General features: G+C 40.3%; 1 protein-coding gene across 2 annotated transcripts in view; it reads left to right on the top strand.

Moving 5' to 3' along the window:
- Positions 1-2,717: 2,717 nt before the first annotated feature.
- The window catches only part of UGGT1 (UDP-glucose glycoprotein glucosyltransferase 1), a 47,795-nt gene continuing 30,366 nt past the window's right edge, over positions 2,718-20,146 (top strand). For both annotated transcript variants that reach the window (XM_042795683.1, XM_042795677.1), the window contains exons 1-14: positions 2,718-2,775; positions 4,986-5,121; positions 5,523-5,661; positions 7,499-7,581; positions 8,106-8,236; positions 9,068-9,180; positions 10,145-10,319; positions 11,642-11,738; positions 13,404-13,482; positions 13,695-13,795; positions 14,668-14,767; positions 15,951-16,011; positions 19,102-19,193; positions 19,833-19,983. In XM_042795683.1, the coding sequence (XP_042651617.1) occupies positions 5,537-5,661; positions 7,499-7,581; positions 8,106-8,236; positions 9,068-9,180; positions 10,145-10,319; positions 11,642-11,738; positions 13,404-13,482; positions 13,695-13,795; positions 14,668-14,767; positions 15,951-16,011; positions 19,102-19,193; positions 19,833-19,983 (1,308 nt within the window). In that variant the 5' untranslated portion in view covers positions 2,718-2,775; positions 4,986-5,121; positions 5,523-5,536. The remainder of the gene's footprint in view (positions 2,776-4,985; positions 5,122-5,522; positions 5,662-7,498; positions 7,582-8,105; positions 8,237-9,067; positions 9,181-10,144; positions 10,320-11,641; positions 11,739-13,403; positions 13,483-13,694; positions 13,796-14,667; positions 14,768-15,950; positions 16,012-19,101; positions 19,194-19,832; positions 19,984-20,146) is intronic.

The following is a 20,146-nucleotide window of genomic DNA, read 5'->3' as shown; positions in this document are numbered from 1 at the left end:
CCGCAGCTGCCCGCACCCGATTGGCCGCCTCTGGCCCCGCCCCCCATGGCGCTCCCCCTCCCCATTGGCTGCCGCAGCCCTCCCCCCGCGGCGCTGCTGGGAGGCGTAGTCCGCGCGAGCGCCGAGATCTCGCGACGCGCGGCGCGGGCGGCCCCTCGCCCGGAGGTTGCCCGGGAAACGCGGGGTGGGCGGGGCCAGACAGTGGCCACGCCCCCCCCCGGGCACCGCGCTCCGAGTTGGCTGCCCCGGATACCCCCCCGGGGCACCCCCCGGCCCATCCACCCCGGCCACTGCGGCCCTTCCCGCACCCCCTCTCCCCCTCCCGCTGCTCCTTCCCGCGGGGCGCTGCCGGCACCGAGGCGGAAATAATTTTCCCTGCCCGTCTTGGCAAGAGGTTTGCTTCTCCTGTCTAAACTTAAGGATGCGAAGAAGCAGCCGGGAGTCAGGGAGAGCTTGGGAGAACGCCAGGCACCGGCGAAAAGCGGAGCAGAAGGGGCTGGCCCCACAGCAGGTGAAGGTTTTGCCGCTCTGCATACAGGGCAAGGGGACTTTGTAAAGAAGCAGGTTGCAGTGATGAACACCCAACTCCAACAACCCTGGTGCCTCTGGCATAGATATTGGCTACTCACTGGGAAAGAGGGGGAAAAAGTAAATTTAAAAAGAAACCCCAAACGCTGGTGACAATGCACATCACAACCCTGAGACACCACCAACCCGGGGATGCCTCACATTTGATTACAATTACACACACCCCAAAATACCACTGCTTGCCATGACATTGTTCTCGCTTAGGCTCTTCTGGCTTGACGCTCAGAGATGAAGTCAGATAGACAACTGTTGCTTAGAGTTTTAGTACTATTTCAAAATGAAACCAGAAGGAAAACCTTGGAATTACAGAATCACATATGAGTAATCCCTAATTTTGCCTTGCAAAACCCTTCAGGTTTGTGTTGTGACCAACCCCACAGACAGCTGTTGAGGAAGCTTTGGGCACAGACAGACAGTGGTTGGGTTTGTTTCGGAGGGACACTGCTCTTTGGGATGACCACTGATGGGGACTGGAGACCTGTCCTGGGTCTTGACTCTCGGGACACTGCTTACCCTTGTCAAAGTTACTTTGCCTGGCTGGATTCCCAGCTTTATTCTGGCTCAACACTTCTTGAATGAGATGAGCGGTTCCGCTCCCCCATCCCCGTGGCTCAAAAAGATCACAGTAACGCTGCAAAATATTCAGAGGATGTGGCAAGGATAATCTTATAACGAATGGCTAAAGTGAGTTGGCATCTTCACGCCGGAAAAGGGACAGTTCAGAGGGAGCTCTAATGGAATGCTGGAAAAGGTACAGAGGAGATGAATAAAGAGCAACTGGTTTTTATCTGCCAGATACTGCTTTCAATCTCCCTTCATATTTACACTGTAAAGAAGTGAGCAAGTGAAAGGAACTGTTCCTTGCACAGTGCAACTAAGTTGTGGGACTTCCTTCAACCACACAGGTTGCCAACAAGACTTGTTAATCAGAGAAACAACATAGATTCCACCTTTACCTCTGGCATTACCCACTTCTTAAACTGAGACTCCACAAACGTTCTGGAAAAATCCCTGCTCTGTTTGCCCTGACTGTACACTCCACCCTCCATGCCCCAGGGCTCTGGTGAGGATGTGGGCTCGGACCAAATGGGTCCACACTGACCCAGCACAGCTGTTCTCACTTTTTAAGATGTACATGAAGTCAAAGGGGATTATGTCAGGATCTGAACTGAAAGCACAAAGTAAAGATGTTCAAACCTTTGTCCTGACATTGAACACTAGTACTATCGTAGGGAGATGATATCCTCAATCTCCTCCTTGTATGAGTACATAAGCTGAGATATACCGAAGCACGTTAAAATGAGATTTTTAAAAATTCAACATCAATACATATGTTTTAGAATCAATCAACATGAGCATATTGTACTGAACTTTAAAATTTGAGTATATGTGAACTAAATCCTCCTCATAGTTTCTAAGCACTTTGAAGACAGTTAAAACCCCAATTTCTGGCACCCATTCTAGAAAGGAAATAAAACCACAGGACCAGTGCAACTATTTCACTACTCGCTGTTGGAAACTGGTACTAAGAAAGAGAACTGGAAGAGAGCTGACAGCAGCCTCAGCCCGGTAAATGCACAGCTGCAGGTTACACGTTCCAGGTAAGTGCCAGGAGGAATTCGGAGCTGGCTGTCAGTGTTCCGCAGAGCTGCCCCCGCCGCTGGGCTGCGGGTGGGCGACAGAGCAGAGCCCTGCCCCGAGGCCGCCGAAGGGCACGGGGCTTTCGGCAGGGCAGCACCGGAGCCCCGACCCGGCGGTGCGAGGAGGGGCCGCGGCCGGGTGACACCGTATCCCCGCTCCCCGGCCCGACCGAGCCGTGAGCGGCTCCAGCCGGGTCCCGCCCGCCGCCTTACCGGGGCCGCGGCTCCGCCGACGCGCAGGACGCTGGGAACGCCTTAGCGCGAGGTGACGCGCCGACCCGGTCCCCGCTCCGAGCTGCGCGGCGCCGGCGGCACCGGGAAGGCGAGGTGCCGGCGGCGGGAGGAAGGAGCGGAACCGCCAGCCGCCACACCCGCCCCCACCTCCCCCCCGCGCACAAGATGGCGGCCGGGCGACAGTCTAGCGCTGCCCCGCTCTAACTCTATGGCGGCGCGGGCCGCCCCTCCTCTCGCCCGGCAGCGGAAGCGGCGGGCCCGGAAGCGGCGGGAGCGGGCGCGAGCCGGAAGGGAGCGTGGCGGCCGCTGGCAGGTGCGGTTACCACGGCGACCCGCGCGCGCGGGGTCTGAGGGAGGGAGGGGTGGGGGGTGCGCGCGCCCGCTCGCTCGCGCGCAGCTGGCGGCGGGGGCTCGGGGCCGCCTCCCTCAGGGAACGGGAGCGAGAACGGGAGCGGGAACCGCTCTGGCCGCCGCAGCCCTGCGGAGAGAGGAGCGTGGCTGCGCGGGGGCGGCTTCTGCGCGCCGCTGGTGTCGGTCAGACAGCGGCCCGGCGAGGGGAGAGGGGCTGGAGAGCTCCGGAGGCCGCCCTCGAGGCTCAAGTGCCCTTCGCCGTTAGCGAACAGACATCCTAGGTTTTTAAATTTTTATGTATTTTTGAGTCATCAGTGGTGTCTGCGGTACCGCTATTCAGTTAGTGTGCCTTGCATCGGGAGGGCAGCGCGACGGGTCAGGATTCGGTGAAGGCACGCTGGATGTTGACTAGCAGCCGGAACAAACGATTTCTAGTCAAAGCTCTTCAAACATGGGATTTCGGACTAATCAGTTCAACGCCACGTTTTAGTTTCTGTATCTGTAGTACAGCAACATGATGCCCACGCTTTAAGATGTGCTTACAGGAGATCTCTGGGCATTATCAGCGATCTTTACCATTCACCGTACTGTGTTCAGACAGATAACTTAATTCAGCATTGCGGCCTTGACACAGGGAGTTGGTATCTTTGTTCAAGCAGTAGGTGGGTTTTTTTGTTTGCTCTTCCCTGAAGTGGAGCGTTTTACCCGCTTGCTGCCAGGCAGAGCTCCCAGTACACACTGGAGGTCGAGGCTCTCGCAGCCCTGTGGGACCTGTGGCTGTGGGATGATTTATTCCTTTTTCTAAGGCTGGAGGTGTGCAAGTTTCTAGAAGTCAACTGTATTTAAAATTGAGTAATTAGAGGAAAATTAAGGAGGAAAAATATTTACGAATGAGTCTCGAAACATCTACTTTACAGTGTCTTAATTCAGATTGGGTTTTGCCTTGTTACCTCACACATAATACAGCTGAATATCCTCCTCTTACCTCTTCTGTTCTACATAGTGTATTTTTACTTTTCTTTCAGACACTGGCCTTTCCTTTGTGTTACGGCTGTTATTTTTCAGGGAGTGTAGATATTAGAAACACCTGCAGGTTTTCAGTTGACTAAACTGGTGTCAGGTGACAAATGTGTTCTTTTTCTTTCGGTTTGGTTTCTTTTTTTTTTTTTTTTTCCTATTTCATTTTGAAAAAGGTTTTTATTACAGTCTTTCATAGAATGGCAAAGCAGGCATGAGAGAGCAGCATAGGAGTTTTAGCTGTAAGAATGCACTAAAGTATGTTCATTTACATGTTCCAAACTACTGTGTATGATTTGCAGTGAATAAGAAGGACCTGATCCTGGGAGGAACTGCAAACCTTGTTTTTTTGTTGTGCTTGGTGGATGCCAAGGTTTTGCTCCACAAATATTGACTGAGCTTCCTCCTCTGCACTCAGCGAGGGGTAGCTGTAACCATTCTGTGTCATGCGATGCCATCTGTCAGCTTCCCAGGTGCAGTATAAAACAAATGTTGTGTGCAGCTGAGCAAGTTGCTCTTTGTATATCATAGCAGGGCATATCTGTTTTTATTCAGAAAGAAAGGACGTTGAAATACAGGAAGAGCAATGGATGAGTGATTGCTAGTGAACTTTTAGCTGGAGCAGTGTAAATTTTTAAAGGGAGTAGGATGAGGTTGTTTTGTCTATATATATTCACGCACATAGAGCTGTAAGTACAGATATATTGCATGCGTGCAAAGACTTTTTACATTGAGGTCATAATGAGAAAAAGATACAAGTTAGATCCTGACAGGTTGTCACGTGTGATATACCTGGAATCTGAGTGGGCTGTTTTTTGAGTTGTGGGGGCGAATTGGAAAATGAGTTATCCAGAAAAATAAGGATTAAGAAGTGAGAGAGTGCTTGGATGTATATTGGGTGTGTAGTAAATATACTCTAGTTGGAGAAGGGGAATGTAATAGAAAGCTAACATGAGAATTCAGGTCTTCAATAAACTTAAAGAGATATGGGTAAGGAAATTCCACTCAGCTGTGTTATGGTGTATAGGTCAGAATATATAGGCATGAAAGTACACATGAAGGACAATAAAGAAATGTCCTAATTTCTATTTTTTTGTCTCATTTCTCACAGTAAGTTGTATCATTTGGGTCTGTCTTATTTCGTTCATTTTTCAGCTTCTAAAGTTGGTGATACTTAGTGCATCCAGGAAATGCTTGTTTCTTCATTCCCCAGAGAAGAAGTCCACCCTACCCAGCAGAACCTGAAGGGCTGATGAGGAACCCTTAACCTTGCCTGGCTCTGCTGACGTTGGTGAGTACACCAGCTGATGTATCTCTGCAACCACAAAATGTGACTTCCCATAACGTGAACAGTGGGTTGGTTTTCCACCTAATTTGAAATATGTGCTGTTTGTAACACCTCTTCATAAAGCAAGCAGTATGTGATGTGGGTGTCCCTGAACAGAAACAAGTTTACTTGAAAACATAGAGGAAGCTGGAATTGATTTAGGTTTAATTGCAGCCCAGGAATCAGATCTTAAAATCCTTGTCCCTTCTCATGTTTTCGTAGTATTTTTATTTTATAAACCTAAGTGAGACATTATCTCACTGATGTACTGCTTTAAATGGGCCACTGAATCTTAGTATATGTGAGATTCTGTATTTATAAGAAGAGACAGTGCAAAACTAAATTTATTTCCTCATCTTTTTTAGGCTTCTTTTATAAAATGGGAATACTTATTGCAGTTCTTGGAATCTGCTTCAGCTTTTCACTTGTAAAAGGAGATTCTAAGGCTGTGACAACATCTCTAACTACAAAGTGGTTTTCAACTCCTTTGTTACTTGAAACAAGGTAAGTGCATTGTGATTTTTTTGTTGACAAATCAGAATATGCTTAGAGGATAAAGTAATGTGTTATCTTTTTCGTTCATTTTATGGTGCTTTGGATTCTGGTTGTTACTAACTCATTGTCAGTCATAACAGTTGAACGTGATCGTTGCTGTGCTTGGGGAGGTGGAGTGAATATTTTAAAGCAGATAGTAGTTTTTTGTGTGGTAAATTCTTTCATTGTGCATTGGAGCAAACATTATTAACAATTAATAGTTGGATAGTAAGTATTTTTTGCCTTATGAAGTTTTATTCAAAGCACTCGATAGAGAGGTGTTGTCAGATTCCAAAGTAAAAGATTTTTGACTTCAGTGATGACTGTAGGTTTTGATACATATCTGTTGCTCACGTATGTTTAGCTCAGTTAAGCTTGGGTTTAACTTTGTGCATGTGAGTTGTGCGTTGATTATTTAAAGTCAATTGCTCTATTAGGAGTTGTGCGAGTCAGCCTGGGGAGATTTCTTTTATGGTATTAAAGACTTTTTTCTTTTAAATAGAGATCAAAAAAAAAAAAAAAAAAAGAAAACACAGTGCTGTATTTTCAGATAGTCTACTTAGCACTTTAGAAGTCACCATTGTTTCATTTTGCAGTATTCTAATTTGGAGATGTTTATGCAAAATAGGACTTTTTAGATTTTTTGTGCGTGTTTAATTTTGTATCTCTTAAGGGCGCTGCTGCATACAGAATTCTGCCCGTTATTGCAGATTGGTTCACATAGAAATAGTTGACCATTGGTGGGTTTCATTCAGGTGGGCATGGCTTTGGGTGGTGGGACAGGTGCGTCCCAGGTGAAATTACTTTTCTGTAACCTTCTCTATAGAAGCTGAAGTTTGAAGACTGAAAGATCCTTAAACAGTTAAATGCAAAGCAGAGGTGTTAATGCCAGGATTTAAATACTCTGGCAATGCAAGACATTTGCTGGGTAAAAGCTTATCCCAAGAGCCTGTGAAATAGCAAGCAAATAATTAAAACAATGTACCAAAGACCTGATATATGGCCTAAACATTATATTCAAAGACACTGGGTAAGTAGGATTGTTCGTCTGAGGTGAACTGCAGAACGATACAGCACTGCAGTGTAAAGTCATTCCTGCTGTTCAATTTACTTAGCCCAGCACTGCAATTCAGTACCCAATTGTTCAAGAATTACTTATCACCTTAGGTCAGCACAGGTTGAAATGAACACATCAGCTATTGTGGCAAGTAGTGGGCTCTAAATCCTGTGTTGTAGTATCCTTTAGCATGTGAAGCATGCTACAAGTTTAGACATGATAAAGTATTTGTTATTAGAAATGTTTAGAGAATTATTTTACCAATGTTGGGTACCTACCTAATCATATGCTTAACACGTGGTGAATTACATCATGATTTGAAGCTGTGACTTCTTTTGCTCATTTAAAGACAAACAAACAAAACCCCCCACCAAAGCTAGTAGTTCCAACAACCTACAGTTTCTTACAGCAATGTAAACAAAAATGAATGTTTCTCATAAAAGATCGCTAGCAAAGAAATGCCTGAGGGAGGAGAGCTCCCAGGATGTAGGCTGCTGTCTGTCTCTAAGAGATTAATAGGTGATTTACAAGCTTCTTTCATGTACTGTGTTTGTCCTGGCCTGCAACTGTTACTTGTTTGGGTTGGTTTGGTTTTTAGCTTTTCTGTTCTGCTTTTTCTAGTAACGTATGGTTTTCTGATATAGATAAACATATGGTAGTAGCTAACTTTCTGTAAAGCTTTACAAAGTATTGGAATTGTAACTTGAGATAAAATTCATAGATCTACCTAACTCTTCTTTTCTTACTCAGTGAATTTTTATCAGAAGAAGGTCAAGAAAAATTCTGGAATTTTGTTGAAGCCAGTCAAAATATTAAGACATCTGAACATGATGGTAAGTTTTCATAATCTTTCTCTTGATGATGACTGATAGTTGACATGGTTGAAAAATGAAGTTAGTATTGTAAAAGTCAAATGGGGACTGATTGCAGTAATGTTTTTAGTGCGAAGTGCTCAAGGCTTTTGGGTATCCGTTTGACAAAAGCTGTAGTAGACAAGTCTGAAACATGTTTCACTTGTCAGTTTCTATTTCAACATGGCTATAAAATATTATAAATGCTTTTTCTCTCCATTTCTCACCTGAAATTAAATAGGAGCTCTTAACTGTTTCCCTCCTCCCACAGCCTATGTTTGCATCCTCAGGAACATATTTAAGTGTACTTTTGTGGATTGCTACTGAAGTTCACTCTCATTCATCTGTAGAACTGGCTGTAATGAAAATTGAGGAGGGATGGTCACGTGCATATTTCCAATTGATGTCATGGGCTTCTGTTAGTATAAATCACAATTAGGATGAGAAGCCTCTCTTCAATGAGAATACGGTATAGAAAGATAACTGCTTGTGCTTTGACTTTGCAGGTAGCGATTATTCTTCTTACCATGAAATGCTGAAAGTAGCCTGCCAGACTCTGTCACCTTTGCAGCAGAATTTGTTGAAATTTTCCTTGTCTTTGCGCTCTTATTCTGCAACAGTTCAAGCTTTTCAACAGGTTAGTATAGGAAATCCTCGAACAATTTGTTAGAGCATTACCTAAGGCCTAGCAAGGAGCGAGTTGTGTAAGGAGGCATTTGGGAGTATAAAAAAATGTCAAATTGATTAAGTGCCTTATACAGCCAAGCTGTATATACTGCGCATAAACTAATTTAACTAAATGCCAAATTTGAGTCTATCTGTCTAGAGTAGACTAAAGAATTTGGATTTTGACATACCTGCATATCTTTGATGCCCGTTGTACTAACAATTGTGTGAAGATTTTTATGAGGAAAAGCTCTGTCACTCCACTGGTACTTGTGATGCTGCTGCTGTTCCTGTTATTCAGTTGTACTTATGTGAAGATAGGAATCCTTGAGTACAGAATGATTAGAACCCATGAATGGAAGTTCATTGTACACTCGGTTCTTTTTCAGACTTTGTGTATCATGTAGTTTATTGCAAATTGTCTCACATTATAAGGTGCTTTAAGTAAAACTAGAAGACATCTTCCTTTTTCATCTGGAATCATTTTGTCTTTTGATGTTTAACAAATATAGAGGTTTATAGTGTGTAATGCAAAAAAACCTCAACCAAAAACCCTATAATTGCAAGCCTCACTCTTTGTACCTGCAATAATATTACAGTTAATAGACTGGAAAAAATACTTACAATAAGTTAAGACTTAACTCTAAATTTTGCATTTAAATTCTGTAATAAAGAGGGAAGAAGTATTAGTTTAGAATTTAAGAAATTGAAGAAGACCGATTTCTGCAGAGCTACGCTGTTATCATTTTCACTTGTTCTAAGGTCAAACATTCAACCTTCTTTTACAAATACTTTAATACAGATAGCAGCAGATGAACCTCCACCACAGGGCTGTGCCCTGTTTTTTGCTGTGCATGGGGAGAAGACATGTGAATTTGACTCTCTGGGAAACCTTTTACAGGCAGCTTCAGAAAGGTATTTGCTTAATTTTCTGTCACTGGACTAGGTCTTAGAATTTAACCTTGTTAGACTTACTGCTGTAAAGAGATTATAATAAATCAGTAGTTTCTACATTCTTCGGTGTTGATTTATACTGTCCATTGCTTGCATGGATGTGGCAGTGTCTTATTTCTTATTAATTCAGATTGGAATGATTTCTTATCCCTTGAGATCTGATATTCTGCTAGGAGGAAGAATGTGCACAGGAAAAGTTGGAAACAATTTGTTGAAGGACAGTAGGAATTGTCAGGAATGTGTAAAGCCCTTAGTATATAGAGAGATTAGAAAGCGCTAGGCTGTGTATTAAAATGATAGTTAATGCAACAGAGATAATTTCATGAATGGCTTGAAGCATGCACAGTATTTTTTCCCTATATAATTTTTCAGCATTAACAAAGAAAACTATTACCACACAATGTATATCAAATTCATATTTCTTTGCAAGAACAGAATTTGATTGTAACTTTTAGTAGTGAAAGGAAACTATAAAATATAGTCCCTCTTTAGGGGGAGAAAAAACCCCACAAAACCCAAAACCCCTTAAAGTTTAGTTTGTCTGCATAGTAGTCTTGGTAGTTTTGGGTTTTGCAAGCATAATTTTTTTTTGCCAATGTGCAGACATACGGCATCTGTAGCTCACATGCTATTCTTCTGACTCTTCTGACAATTCTTCTAACAATTAAATACTTTAAATATTTATCATATGAGATTCAAAATACCACCTTGCTACTTGTTTTGCTTTCATATGTCCATTTTTAACAAAGCTTTATCAACATGCGTGAGTGCTGCCAACTGTGGTAATATGTGGGAATAGCTTGACATATGTGTTCAGTGAAGACAGGAACAGTGATTAAATGTGAGAAGAAGAAATTTTGCACCTTGCATTGAGTGAAGAAATGCTATGAATCACAGCGTGATAATTTTCAATGTTTACTCCTAGGCCAAAGCCATTTTTGTTCAAAGGGGACCACAAATACCCAGTGTCAAACCCCGAAAGTCCTGTCGTCATACTTTATGCTGAGATTGGCTCAGAGGAATTCTACAGATACCACAAGAGGCTTGTTTTAAAGGCTGAGGCAGGAGAAATCACTTATGTCCTCAGACACTATATTGCTGTAAGTATATTTGTGCGTTGCAGCCGAGGTGCTTGACATGGAAGGAGTAACTGGCCTGGGTTTTAAAAAAGATAAGTGGCCTAAGGTTGTTCCCTTTAAATTGACATTTGCATAATGTGTTGCTGCTTGATATTTCTTTAGAATACTCAAAGTTTGTTTTTTATTGCACGTAGCTGAGGAATACAGAGTATTTTAAATCTCCTGATTGTTTAAATAAGAGAATAATTTGTTTTTTAGAAATGCCGAGTTAAACTCCAGATTAATTACAGACTTTAATCTAAAAAAATGCTATTCTATCTATAGGAAATATAGTCAGATCTTTCCATGGTCGGGCCACTTAGTTACTTGATACGAAAAGCAAGGATTAACCTTATGGTGCCATTTTCAAATGTAAGGCATTGTTTCTGTAGCAATTTTATTACAGAACCACTTACCAGTCCTTGTGCAATTTGTCCTGGTTTCCATCTCCCTCCTGTAAGTTGTCCATAACCACGGGATTAGTGTTTAACTCTGCATTTCAAAAGCTCTGAGCAATTTGAGTTATTTTACTTTTTTCCTGAATATTGCTTAATGTTGCTAAAACCTGCAGTGTAGCAGCTAGTAACCAGACTTGAACACAAAACAAAGGATCAGCTGGTTCACTGCTAGTGACATGTTCACTTTTAATAAAATTAAATCATGCATTGCATACACCACTTTCCTTTTAAAAAGTAATTTGTTTGAGTGTTGGGAGGAATACTTACATTCAAAATTAACTGTATTGCACTATAGATCTCAATACAGTTGTGACGCCCATGCATTTCAGAATATTTTTAACAAGTGATCATGCTTGTTTTCCATTGAAGTCAGAATTAATTGTACGTGTCTCTCGCGTCATTGATTTATTGTTTTTATTTAATTCTCTGTAGTAATACTTCAGTGAATGTTTCAGTTTTGAACTTCACAATTGAATTGCCTTTCCTTCCTCATCATGTCATTTGATGACATGAGTCTGTCCTGCTCAACTTGGCTTACGTTCTGAATCCTGAAAACATTGCTTTGTGTTCCTCTATACTTTGTGGGTTTTCAGTGTTTTTGGTTCATAGAGATATCTTTGCTTGCTGAACTTCAAAAAGTTTTGTTGAAATACAGTAGGAAATATAATTATTACAGCATATTACTGTGGAATCACTCAGTGTGTTTGTTTCTCACTTATGTGTTACCAGTTATGCTATGTGAAATATGTACCAGCTTGAGATTTCTTAACTTTGGGAAGTGGCAGCTTTTAATTCATACATCAAAGCAAAAAGTGGCAATATTCTACAGCTCGCTTTTCCTTACAGAATCCCAGTAAAGAGAAAGTCTACCTCTCTGGCTATGGTGTGGAACTGGCTATTAAAAGTACAGAATATAAGGCCAAGGATGATACACAGGTGAAAGGTGAATTACTATTTTAAGTATTTGAATGTGAACTTTTTAATTTTGAAAGATAATTTTATATTTTGATACAAATATTTGTCTGAATTGCAGCTATTATTCTGTCTTCAGCTCTGAAATCACTTCTCTTCCCCTCTCTTTTGGGATTATGTTCTTTATGAAGCATATCTTTGCCGTGGCACTTGTCTTCTGTCTTTGTGAAATGCTGGGCACAATGGAATTATGACTCTAGACTAGATCTTAGTACTGGTGCACTTAGTACTAATGCAACTAATTTTTTACCAGATAACCAGATTCTCAGAACTAAGATTCTAACCAGATTCTAACAGAATTTAGAATTCTGCATGTTTTTTTGCTTTGCTGCTTTTCTTTAGAGCACTGATCTGTCTTTTGAAAACTCCCATACACCTGCCCAAACTATTTTCATAGTGTAATCTGTGTGTATACTTTTTATTTACATGTGCATATACACATATAAAATGCCAGAATTCCTGCTTTTATCTTGGACTTAAGTAAAAGAAAATGGTTTTTACTTTTACTTTCTTTTTTAGTTCGAGATAAGAGTTGTGGAGAACAGAACTCAGATTTTGAATGGGGTTTTTCAGCATTTTGCAGTTTTATCAGCTTCTGGATATAGATCTAAACTCTGACTCAGAATATTTTGCCACCATCTAGAGTATAGACACATAAAACCTTTGGTCTTTATTTGTAAAAGTATTTAATTTTAGGAGTAACATACTAGAGGAGGTGATCCAACATAAGATTTGTATTATTGTGTGAGAATTTCCATCAAAATCATAAGACGCTCCTGCAAAAGCCTTGATATTGTTTATAGAATAGTATATTGGAGGCCTTTGTCTCTTCAGGTGGAGGGAAAAAAAAAAGTAGTTCTGGGGAAGATTTGTTATTTGTAAACTTGCAAAGGTTTCTACCGATCAGTAATCTGAATGCAGTAGTCTAAAATGTTTAACAAAATGGACAAACTGTACTTGCATGGCTACGAGCTGTGAATAGCTCAATAGATAGTAAGCAGCACATTAGAGGTACGTGGTTCTCATCCAGCTCCTGTCTGATTCTGTGAACATTCTGACTGTGGAGCCTTTTATTCATGCCTGTGCTGTTTTGGCTCGTCCAGGACCAAACACCCATCTAAAAGGTCAGGACCTTTAGACAGACTTGAGCATAAAACATCTAGATTGGAGCTGGATTGTGTCCAGCTAGTTAGGAGATTGTGTGAGTCTTCTGCACACATTTCTTTTTGATGTTTAAGCACAGGATTGGAGTTGGATACTATTTTTTTATCATGTGTTTTGGGGCTAAAATCAGGGTTGTGTTCACAATTGAAGTTTAGTACTTACTCTACAAAGCTGGCACATCCTGAAGGCTCCTAGGTCCTAGTGAATTCCTCTGCAATGCCTAGGTCTCTGAGATCTCCACTCATCTTAAGCTTTTCATTCTCAATAATCCAACTCGGTTTTATTTCAGCTGTTACTGTGTTCATTTATAAAGATAACATCTCTTGGATACTGGCTTAAAAGTAAACCTGAAACTTTCCCTTTCTTTCTTCTTTTTTATAATGCAGTGTAGTTTTGTTGAAACTAATCAAAATGGGTGTGCGAACTGTTTCTGAATAGCTTGGTAATAGTGTTCTTCTCCGTGTGTTTATAGGCACAGATGTGAATGCTACAGTAATAGATGAAAATGACCCTATTGATGAAGTGCAAGGATTTCTGTTTGGAAAACTAAGGTAAAGCTCAGTTGTAAGTTGTTGGCCTTTGTCATATCAAAGAACTTGATGAAGAGATGTTGATCTTTTGCTTTGTTAATATTTTTTTAAATGTCTGAGTTATCCATAAGTGTTAGCAGCATACTTTTTCATATGCTATGAATTAGTAGCAGACTTACTTCTAGAAGTCACACACAAACCACAGAAATTGTTCTTCCCTTATACCCCTTCAGGCAGTTGTATCCTGACTTGACAGAAGAGCTGAAGGAGCTTAGAAAACACCTTGTGGAAAGTACCAATGAAATGGCACCTTTGAAAGTATGGCAGTTACAAGGTAATCTGTGTGAAGACTTTCATTATTGTACTGCAAAAACTTAATGTAAACATCCCTTCTTGTGTTCTACACAAATGAGGTTGCTAGTGGCTGCATACAGTTGAGAGAGTTTGACTATAAAATTCCTGCATTGGAAAATACTGAATTTTTCTAAAGTGCCTTTGTTGAGTCCTGTTGAAATAGCTTTTAGAAAGATTGTTTCACAAGACTTCTGAAATTGAGGTTTCCTTTCTATATTGTGAAGTACAGTAAGGGAGTTGCTCTTCAACTGATTATTTGTATGATCTGCTAAATGCAGAAAAGCAAAGGAAGCGTAAAGTTTCCTTCCATAGTCATTATTTGTGTGGAAAGCTGAGATTTCTCAAGACCAAAGGAAAACTATTTCAAAAGCAGCTGCTTGCAACTCTGGTCTGTTTCCCTGGAAATCATCTGTAGAGGCCTGTGGAAAGGCTTTTAATCCTCTGAAAAAAAAGAGTAATTCAAAATGCTGAACATATGTTGTAGCCATAGAGAATCTACCTAGATCCAGCAGATGGCTGTTTATATTTCTTGCTCGTAAAACAACTACCGAGACCCCCTTCCGAAGGGCAGATCCTCCCACCTCAGCCAAAAAAAAGAGGTGATGGTCTGGACTCATTGAAGCAACCTGTAGACAGGATACTACTTTCATTTTGAAAGGGTTACTTACTTCAAGGCAACAAACAGAAGCTGACTACAAGGAAGAAGATTAAAAAAAAAGGTATCTAAATGTGCAGACAGAAAATGAATTTTCATAAGTAACAAACAAAAAAGTGGAAAGCTTAAAATTAAGGTAACTATGCATTGACTTGTTTTCAGTTTAGAGTTCTTGACTTGTGTTTTTTCATCTTTAGATTTAAGTTTTCAAACTGCTGCTCGCATTTTGACTGCTCCCCCTGTGGATGCTTTGATGGTCATGAAAGATCTCAGTCAGAACTTTCCTACAAAGGCCAGGTAACTTTAATGATGAGTCCTAGAAAGTTTTCTTAGGATCTTTTTTCTGAGCAGAATCTGAGACAAGCAGCATTGGTTGGGTTAATGTCCGAGTTGCCATTTGGCTGGAAGCAAACAGGATCTTTTTTCTGAGCAGAATCTGAGACAAGCAGCATTGGTTGGGTTAATGTCTGATTTGCCATTTAGCTGGAAGCAAACACTGGGGAATGTTTATGCAGAGTTGTTCTTCAGCCTATGGTTACAAGAGAATCTCACAGTGATTTTCTTGGATGGCAGTTGATGTGGGCTGGTGGAAAATTTGACAGAATTACCCATGCTGTTTTGTTGTGAAATGCTTCTGAACTTTTTTCAAGTCCTCAAGAATTTATTGGATGGGTTTTCTGTTTGGTGGCTTTAAGGTTTATCTGTTCACTGGATCCCACTCTTCTGGGATCCACTTTGCCAAACAGTCCAGTCAACCTCATGTCAGAGACTGATGTACAATTCCACTGTTTTTTGCACTTTGTCGATGACTGTACTGAGTATATTTAGATTAACTGCAAGAAATTCAGTTATAATTTGGCCTGCCCAGCCAGTCTAGAAATACATTTCTGTTGATAAATTCCATGACCTGGTTGTGACTATGGTATTATAGGAGCTCCTTCTTTTTGAGTAGATGGAGATATACCTGAGAGTAAAGACAAACTGAATTCTGGTCTTATTTCCCACTAACTGATGTTAAGATTGTGCTAGTTAGAGCTTCTTAAGGTAGGCATTACACTCTCATTGGTTTTCAGTCAGATCTGTGAGCTGTACTTGCCCATTCTGTGATGACATAATCACTGGATCCAATGTAAGGAAAGGAATGGGATCCCATAATGAGGAGTAAACCCCCTCTGTTTTCTGCTGCCAGCCTCCATCTCTATCTTTCTGGCAGCACCCACGTTTATTATGGTTAATGTGAAATTAGACACTGAGAGTTGGCATGCGGTTAACATTTTTATGTTCTGTTGAATTATGTAAGAAAAAATAGTGCATCTTACTGTTCAATGGTACCACAACATGCAAATGCTTCTGACTGCAGCTTTTTATACTAGGAGACCAAACACTTATATATAAAAGGTACAAAAAGTAGGCTAAGTAGGTATCTATCCATTAGGTACACGGAAAGATGATTCACAGCATGATGTTTTTATTTCTGTAGAGCCATAACAAAAACAGTTGTTTCTTCGGAACTCAGAGCAGAAATTGAAGAGAACCAAAAGGTAATGCTTCCAGAAAGTAATGTAGTGTTTTTGCACTTCTGTTTTAATATAAATTGAAGCTCTGAAAATAATGATTCTATTTATACACTTTGCTCAAAATAATGACCCGGTATTTTCACACACTGCTTTGCTGTAGTATGCATCTGGAAAGTAAAGAAGTGGTGGGTTTCAAACATGGATTAGAAATGTAATTTAGCTTGTTTGCTCAAGTATGAAAATATTGGTCATAAATTCTTGTGAGATCAATGTGTTGGGAAATGGTGATATGGGATTTTGTTCACAGAGCTGCCCTACAATGGTGCTTCACAGTAGTCAAGTGTTCTGACAGTTACTAGGCAAGCACCTGTTAATGTATATGGAAGTGACCTTCTGTTGGGTGTATGAACTCAGAAACTGGTAACTGCCAGATCTTTATTTATCTTTATACAATTAACTTTAAATGCAATGAAAATACTATGTTGTTAACCCTGGGAGAAAATGTTTACACAAAACATACATGGTGTGTTACCTACATACACCACATGCAGGTGGTGTTAAGATTTCCATGCAGACTGTCTTAATCTGATCTACAGGACAGATTGTGTTAAAAATGAAGCAGTAGGGATTTTGATGTTTGTGTCACATCAGTCATTACTTAGTTTCTGAGTTACACATTTGTAGTGATGACTTGCCAGCTCAAGTTGTACAGAGATGGTTGTAGGACTGTGCCTGCCACGTGGCCTTTCAGTCTCCACCTAGTTCTTATTTGAGTGGTATAGCAGATGTGTGAAGTCCGAATGTTGTAGCACTACTTGTCCTGGGTAATGATGAAAAAGAAGCTGACTTCAAGTTACTGATTTTAGGTTTTGATTGTATTAACTTCTCAAAAGCAACTAGATATTAAAAGTGCGTGCTTTTTTAGTGGAAGTTATGAGAGTCAAAATGTAGTTATATTTTTAGATTACTTTAAAATGTCTGAGCTGGATGGAATGTAGCTTGTTAGAAAGCTATTGCTTGAAAAGCAAACATATTAAGCATCTTCTTACAGTTTTAAGGATGCAGAAGAAGTTTAGTTCTCATTACCAATTTGAGATGGTGTTTAGATATCTGAATTCATCAGTGTTTACAAGAGAGTCACAGAATAAACCCAAAACCTGCCATGGCTTAGAATGATTCATACTATGTGGAGAAAATGGTTCCAGTGTTGGTGCTTTGAGAGTGAAACTGGCAAAGGAATAAAATTTAACAGTTATCCAAGTAAGTCTACATAGGCTTTGAAACAGAATCATAAAACCCCCCCCAGGTTACAAGGGACCTCTGAAGGTCATTGAGTAGGCTCTCCTGTTTGCAGAAGAATGTTTCAACAGCTCTGTTGTATACTTGGCATTAGTAAAGCACTGAAAAAAACAATAGCCAGTTGGGAATTTTGTACAATTAAAATACACTTGGTAGTGCAGTGTGCATAGAGAATGCAAAATGAAAGTTTAAGATGGTGATAAAAATGAAGCCAAACATCAGCTTTTGCTGTATGATCTATGCTGTTCTACTCATATATTTCAGTCTCACTTGGTCTTAATAGGAAAAATACAAAGTATGTTAAGTACACACTTATGTCTTTGTTTACAATCTGATCAATGATATTTGGTTAGTCTAGTAGTAAATGCACAGACACCTGACATCTCCTTACAAGTCCCCTGAGATTCCTGTTCTGAAAGAGAAATCCCTTGTTGTTCAATAGCGATAAAATCAGGAAAGAAGGGATGCGGTTTGACACTGTCGTCCGGTGTGGTTCTGGAAGGGACAAAGTATAGAATGTAAGTGCAAGCTAAAGCTACCTGGTGGCTTTTCTGTTATGTGTTAGATCAGACTGGTCCACAGGTAAACACACGATTTTGTGGATTCATTTTTATTCAAAGTATGTCTAGGCTTCTAGATCCAGATCTGGCTAGATCTAACCCTGCCTTTTATAGCTATTCTTTGCATGACTCAGTTTATGTGGATATTATTTGATAGTGAAGTTTACTGCTATTAGTAAGTTACAGTTTTCTATGTTATTATTCACAAAAAGATCCAATTTAACACTGCATGTCCTCAGCTCTTCTCTGGGAGCCTTTTTATTTAGTAAAATAAGTAAATTCTTCTTGATTAGATGCTGCTTTCCTGTTCTTGGTACTTCATGTGGCACTTTGCTATTCCTCTGTTTGCTTTGCTCACATTCTTCATGATATTAGTGTTTCTAAATGTCAAATACTATGTTTCTCCTTCACCATTCATCATGCCTCTTAATAGAATTTTGTAACTGGTGCTGCAAGACAAATGTATTGAAAGAAAGAAATGTCATTTTTCAGTTTTTAAACAGAATTTTTCATGCTAGAGTTGGGAAATTTGCTTCAGGAGGACCAGGTTTTATTCACCTCTCCCCATTCAAAATTGCTCTCTGTAATGGTGCCTCAGATCAGGGGCAAGTACCCATTCTAATGAGGTACTGCTTTAGAGGTACTTGGAAGAAATTTCAAAATATAGATAAGACTTTTTCCATTTCTGTGCTGCCCAATTTTGGGGAGATCAGACTGCAATGGCAGCTCGTCTACTTTTCACTGATGACACAGCCACTAGGTCAGGGCTTAAGATTCGTACCTTAAACACAGCAGTTAGTTTCACTAGTGAGCACCACACAATATCCAGCAGTTTAAGTCCATTCTGCCCAAAGCTGCATATTAAAGAGCTAAGACGGGTAACTGGATGCTATTTGTTCATCTACTTCGTGGGCTGTCAGCTAAGAAAAAAGTTAAATTACTTCTCTCGAGCATTTTTAATTATTTAATCCAAGTATATTTAAAAAGTCTACTCAGGGACTTTCCAATGCGCTACTGAATCATGTAGAAGGAAACAAATGGAAGTCTCATTTATGCAACTATGCACTAAGTAGCTTCAGTTGTTTTTTTTTTCCTCTGGTATGAATGTGTGCACAGTCAGCAGGCTGTACTTGAGAGGTAATGCAGTGCAATTTGTCATGCAATAATGGAGTTAAAATCTACAATTTGACACATTAAGATCTCTAGTAATTTTTTTCTGTGCAGAGCATACTTCTAATGGCATACTTTCTTTCAGTATTTCAAAGGAACATTAGGATTGCAACCGGGGGATTCTGCCGTGTTCGTCAACGGGCTACTTATTGACTTAGACACTCAGGACATCTTTAGGTAGGGTTGTTTTATTCTTCAGAAAAATTGTATCCTGACTGTGCATGGATGATAAAGTCATTTAGAGAGTTGTGAATCTTCTTTACAAAGTCTGTATCTAGACTAGGTTTAATTTTTAAATACTAGAAAAATCAAATCATGGTTCCTTCTCTTATGCAAGTACATTTCTAACAAAAAACGATGTCAAAACAGGAATAATCTTGAAGATTGGAATGGGAAGTCACCTTTGTACTGTTCTTTTGATCTGTGCTGTGACTAGCAAGATTTTGGTCTCTAAGACCATCAACATACAGGTTTTATTCTGAAGATAGTAGACTGATTCTCAGGGGATAAACCACTGTAGATTTTTCATCTGAAAACCACCCTATATCTTTGTCAAGATTTCTTTCAATAGTGTGGAATTGAAATTACGTACGTATATCATGCTTTAGGTAATTTAATGTAGTTTTTCCTAGAAATACGGTATACTTGAATGGGTTTAAGTTATCTCAAGTTTTTTAGGACAGTTAGAAATAGGTGATGAAGTAATGCATAGACAGTGCAGACTTGTTTATACTTTTCATCTGTTAACCCTTAGGATAAGAGCAAGTTATCTGCTGTGTCTTTAAAATTCAACAACATTTTTTCTTTTCCTTCCAGCTTGATCGATGTGCTACGCAATGAAGCCCGTGTTATGGAAGGCCTGCACAGCTTGGGAATTGAGGGTCTGTCTTTGCACAATGTTCTGAAGTTGAACATCCAGCCGTCAGATTCTGACTATGCTGTGGACATCAGAAGCCCTGCTATTTCAGTGCGTATGGTTTTATATAAGAAATATCTTATTTGCCATTGGGCAGTGCATTCTTCAGCTGTCAGGGGAATCTGCTCTGAAACTGCAGCGAAGAAATAAAAGGAAAGTAAGGCTGTAAATACAATTAGCTCTTTTTAAAAAGCCTAACTCTTTATTCACATGG

Source organism: Tyto alba, unplaced genomic scaffold (assembly GCF_018691265.1).
Source record: "Tyto alba isolate M040663 unplaced genomic scaffold, T.alba_DEE_v4.0 Super-Scaffold_10, whole genome shotgun sequence".
In the NCBI taxonomy this organism is placed as follows: domain Eukaryota; kingdom Metazoa; phylum Chordata; class Aves; order Strigiformes; family Tytonidae; genus Tyto; species Tyto alba.
Note: the sequence above shows the minus strand (reverse complement) of the source record. Positions and strands in the feature narration are given on the sequence as shown.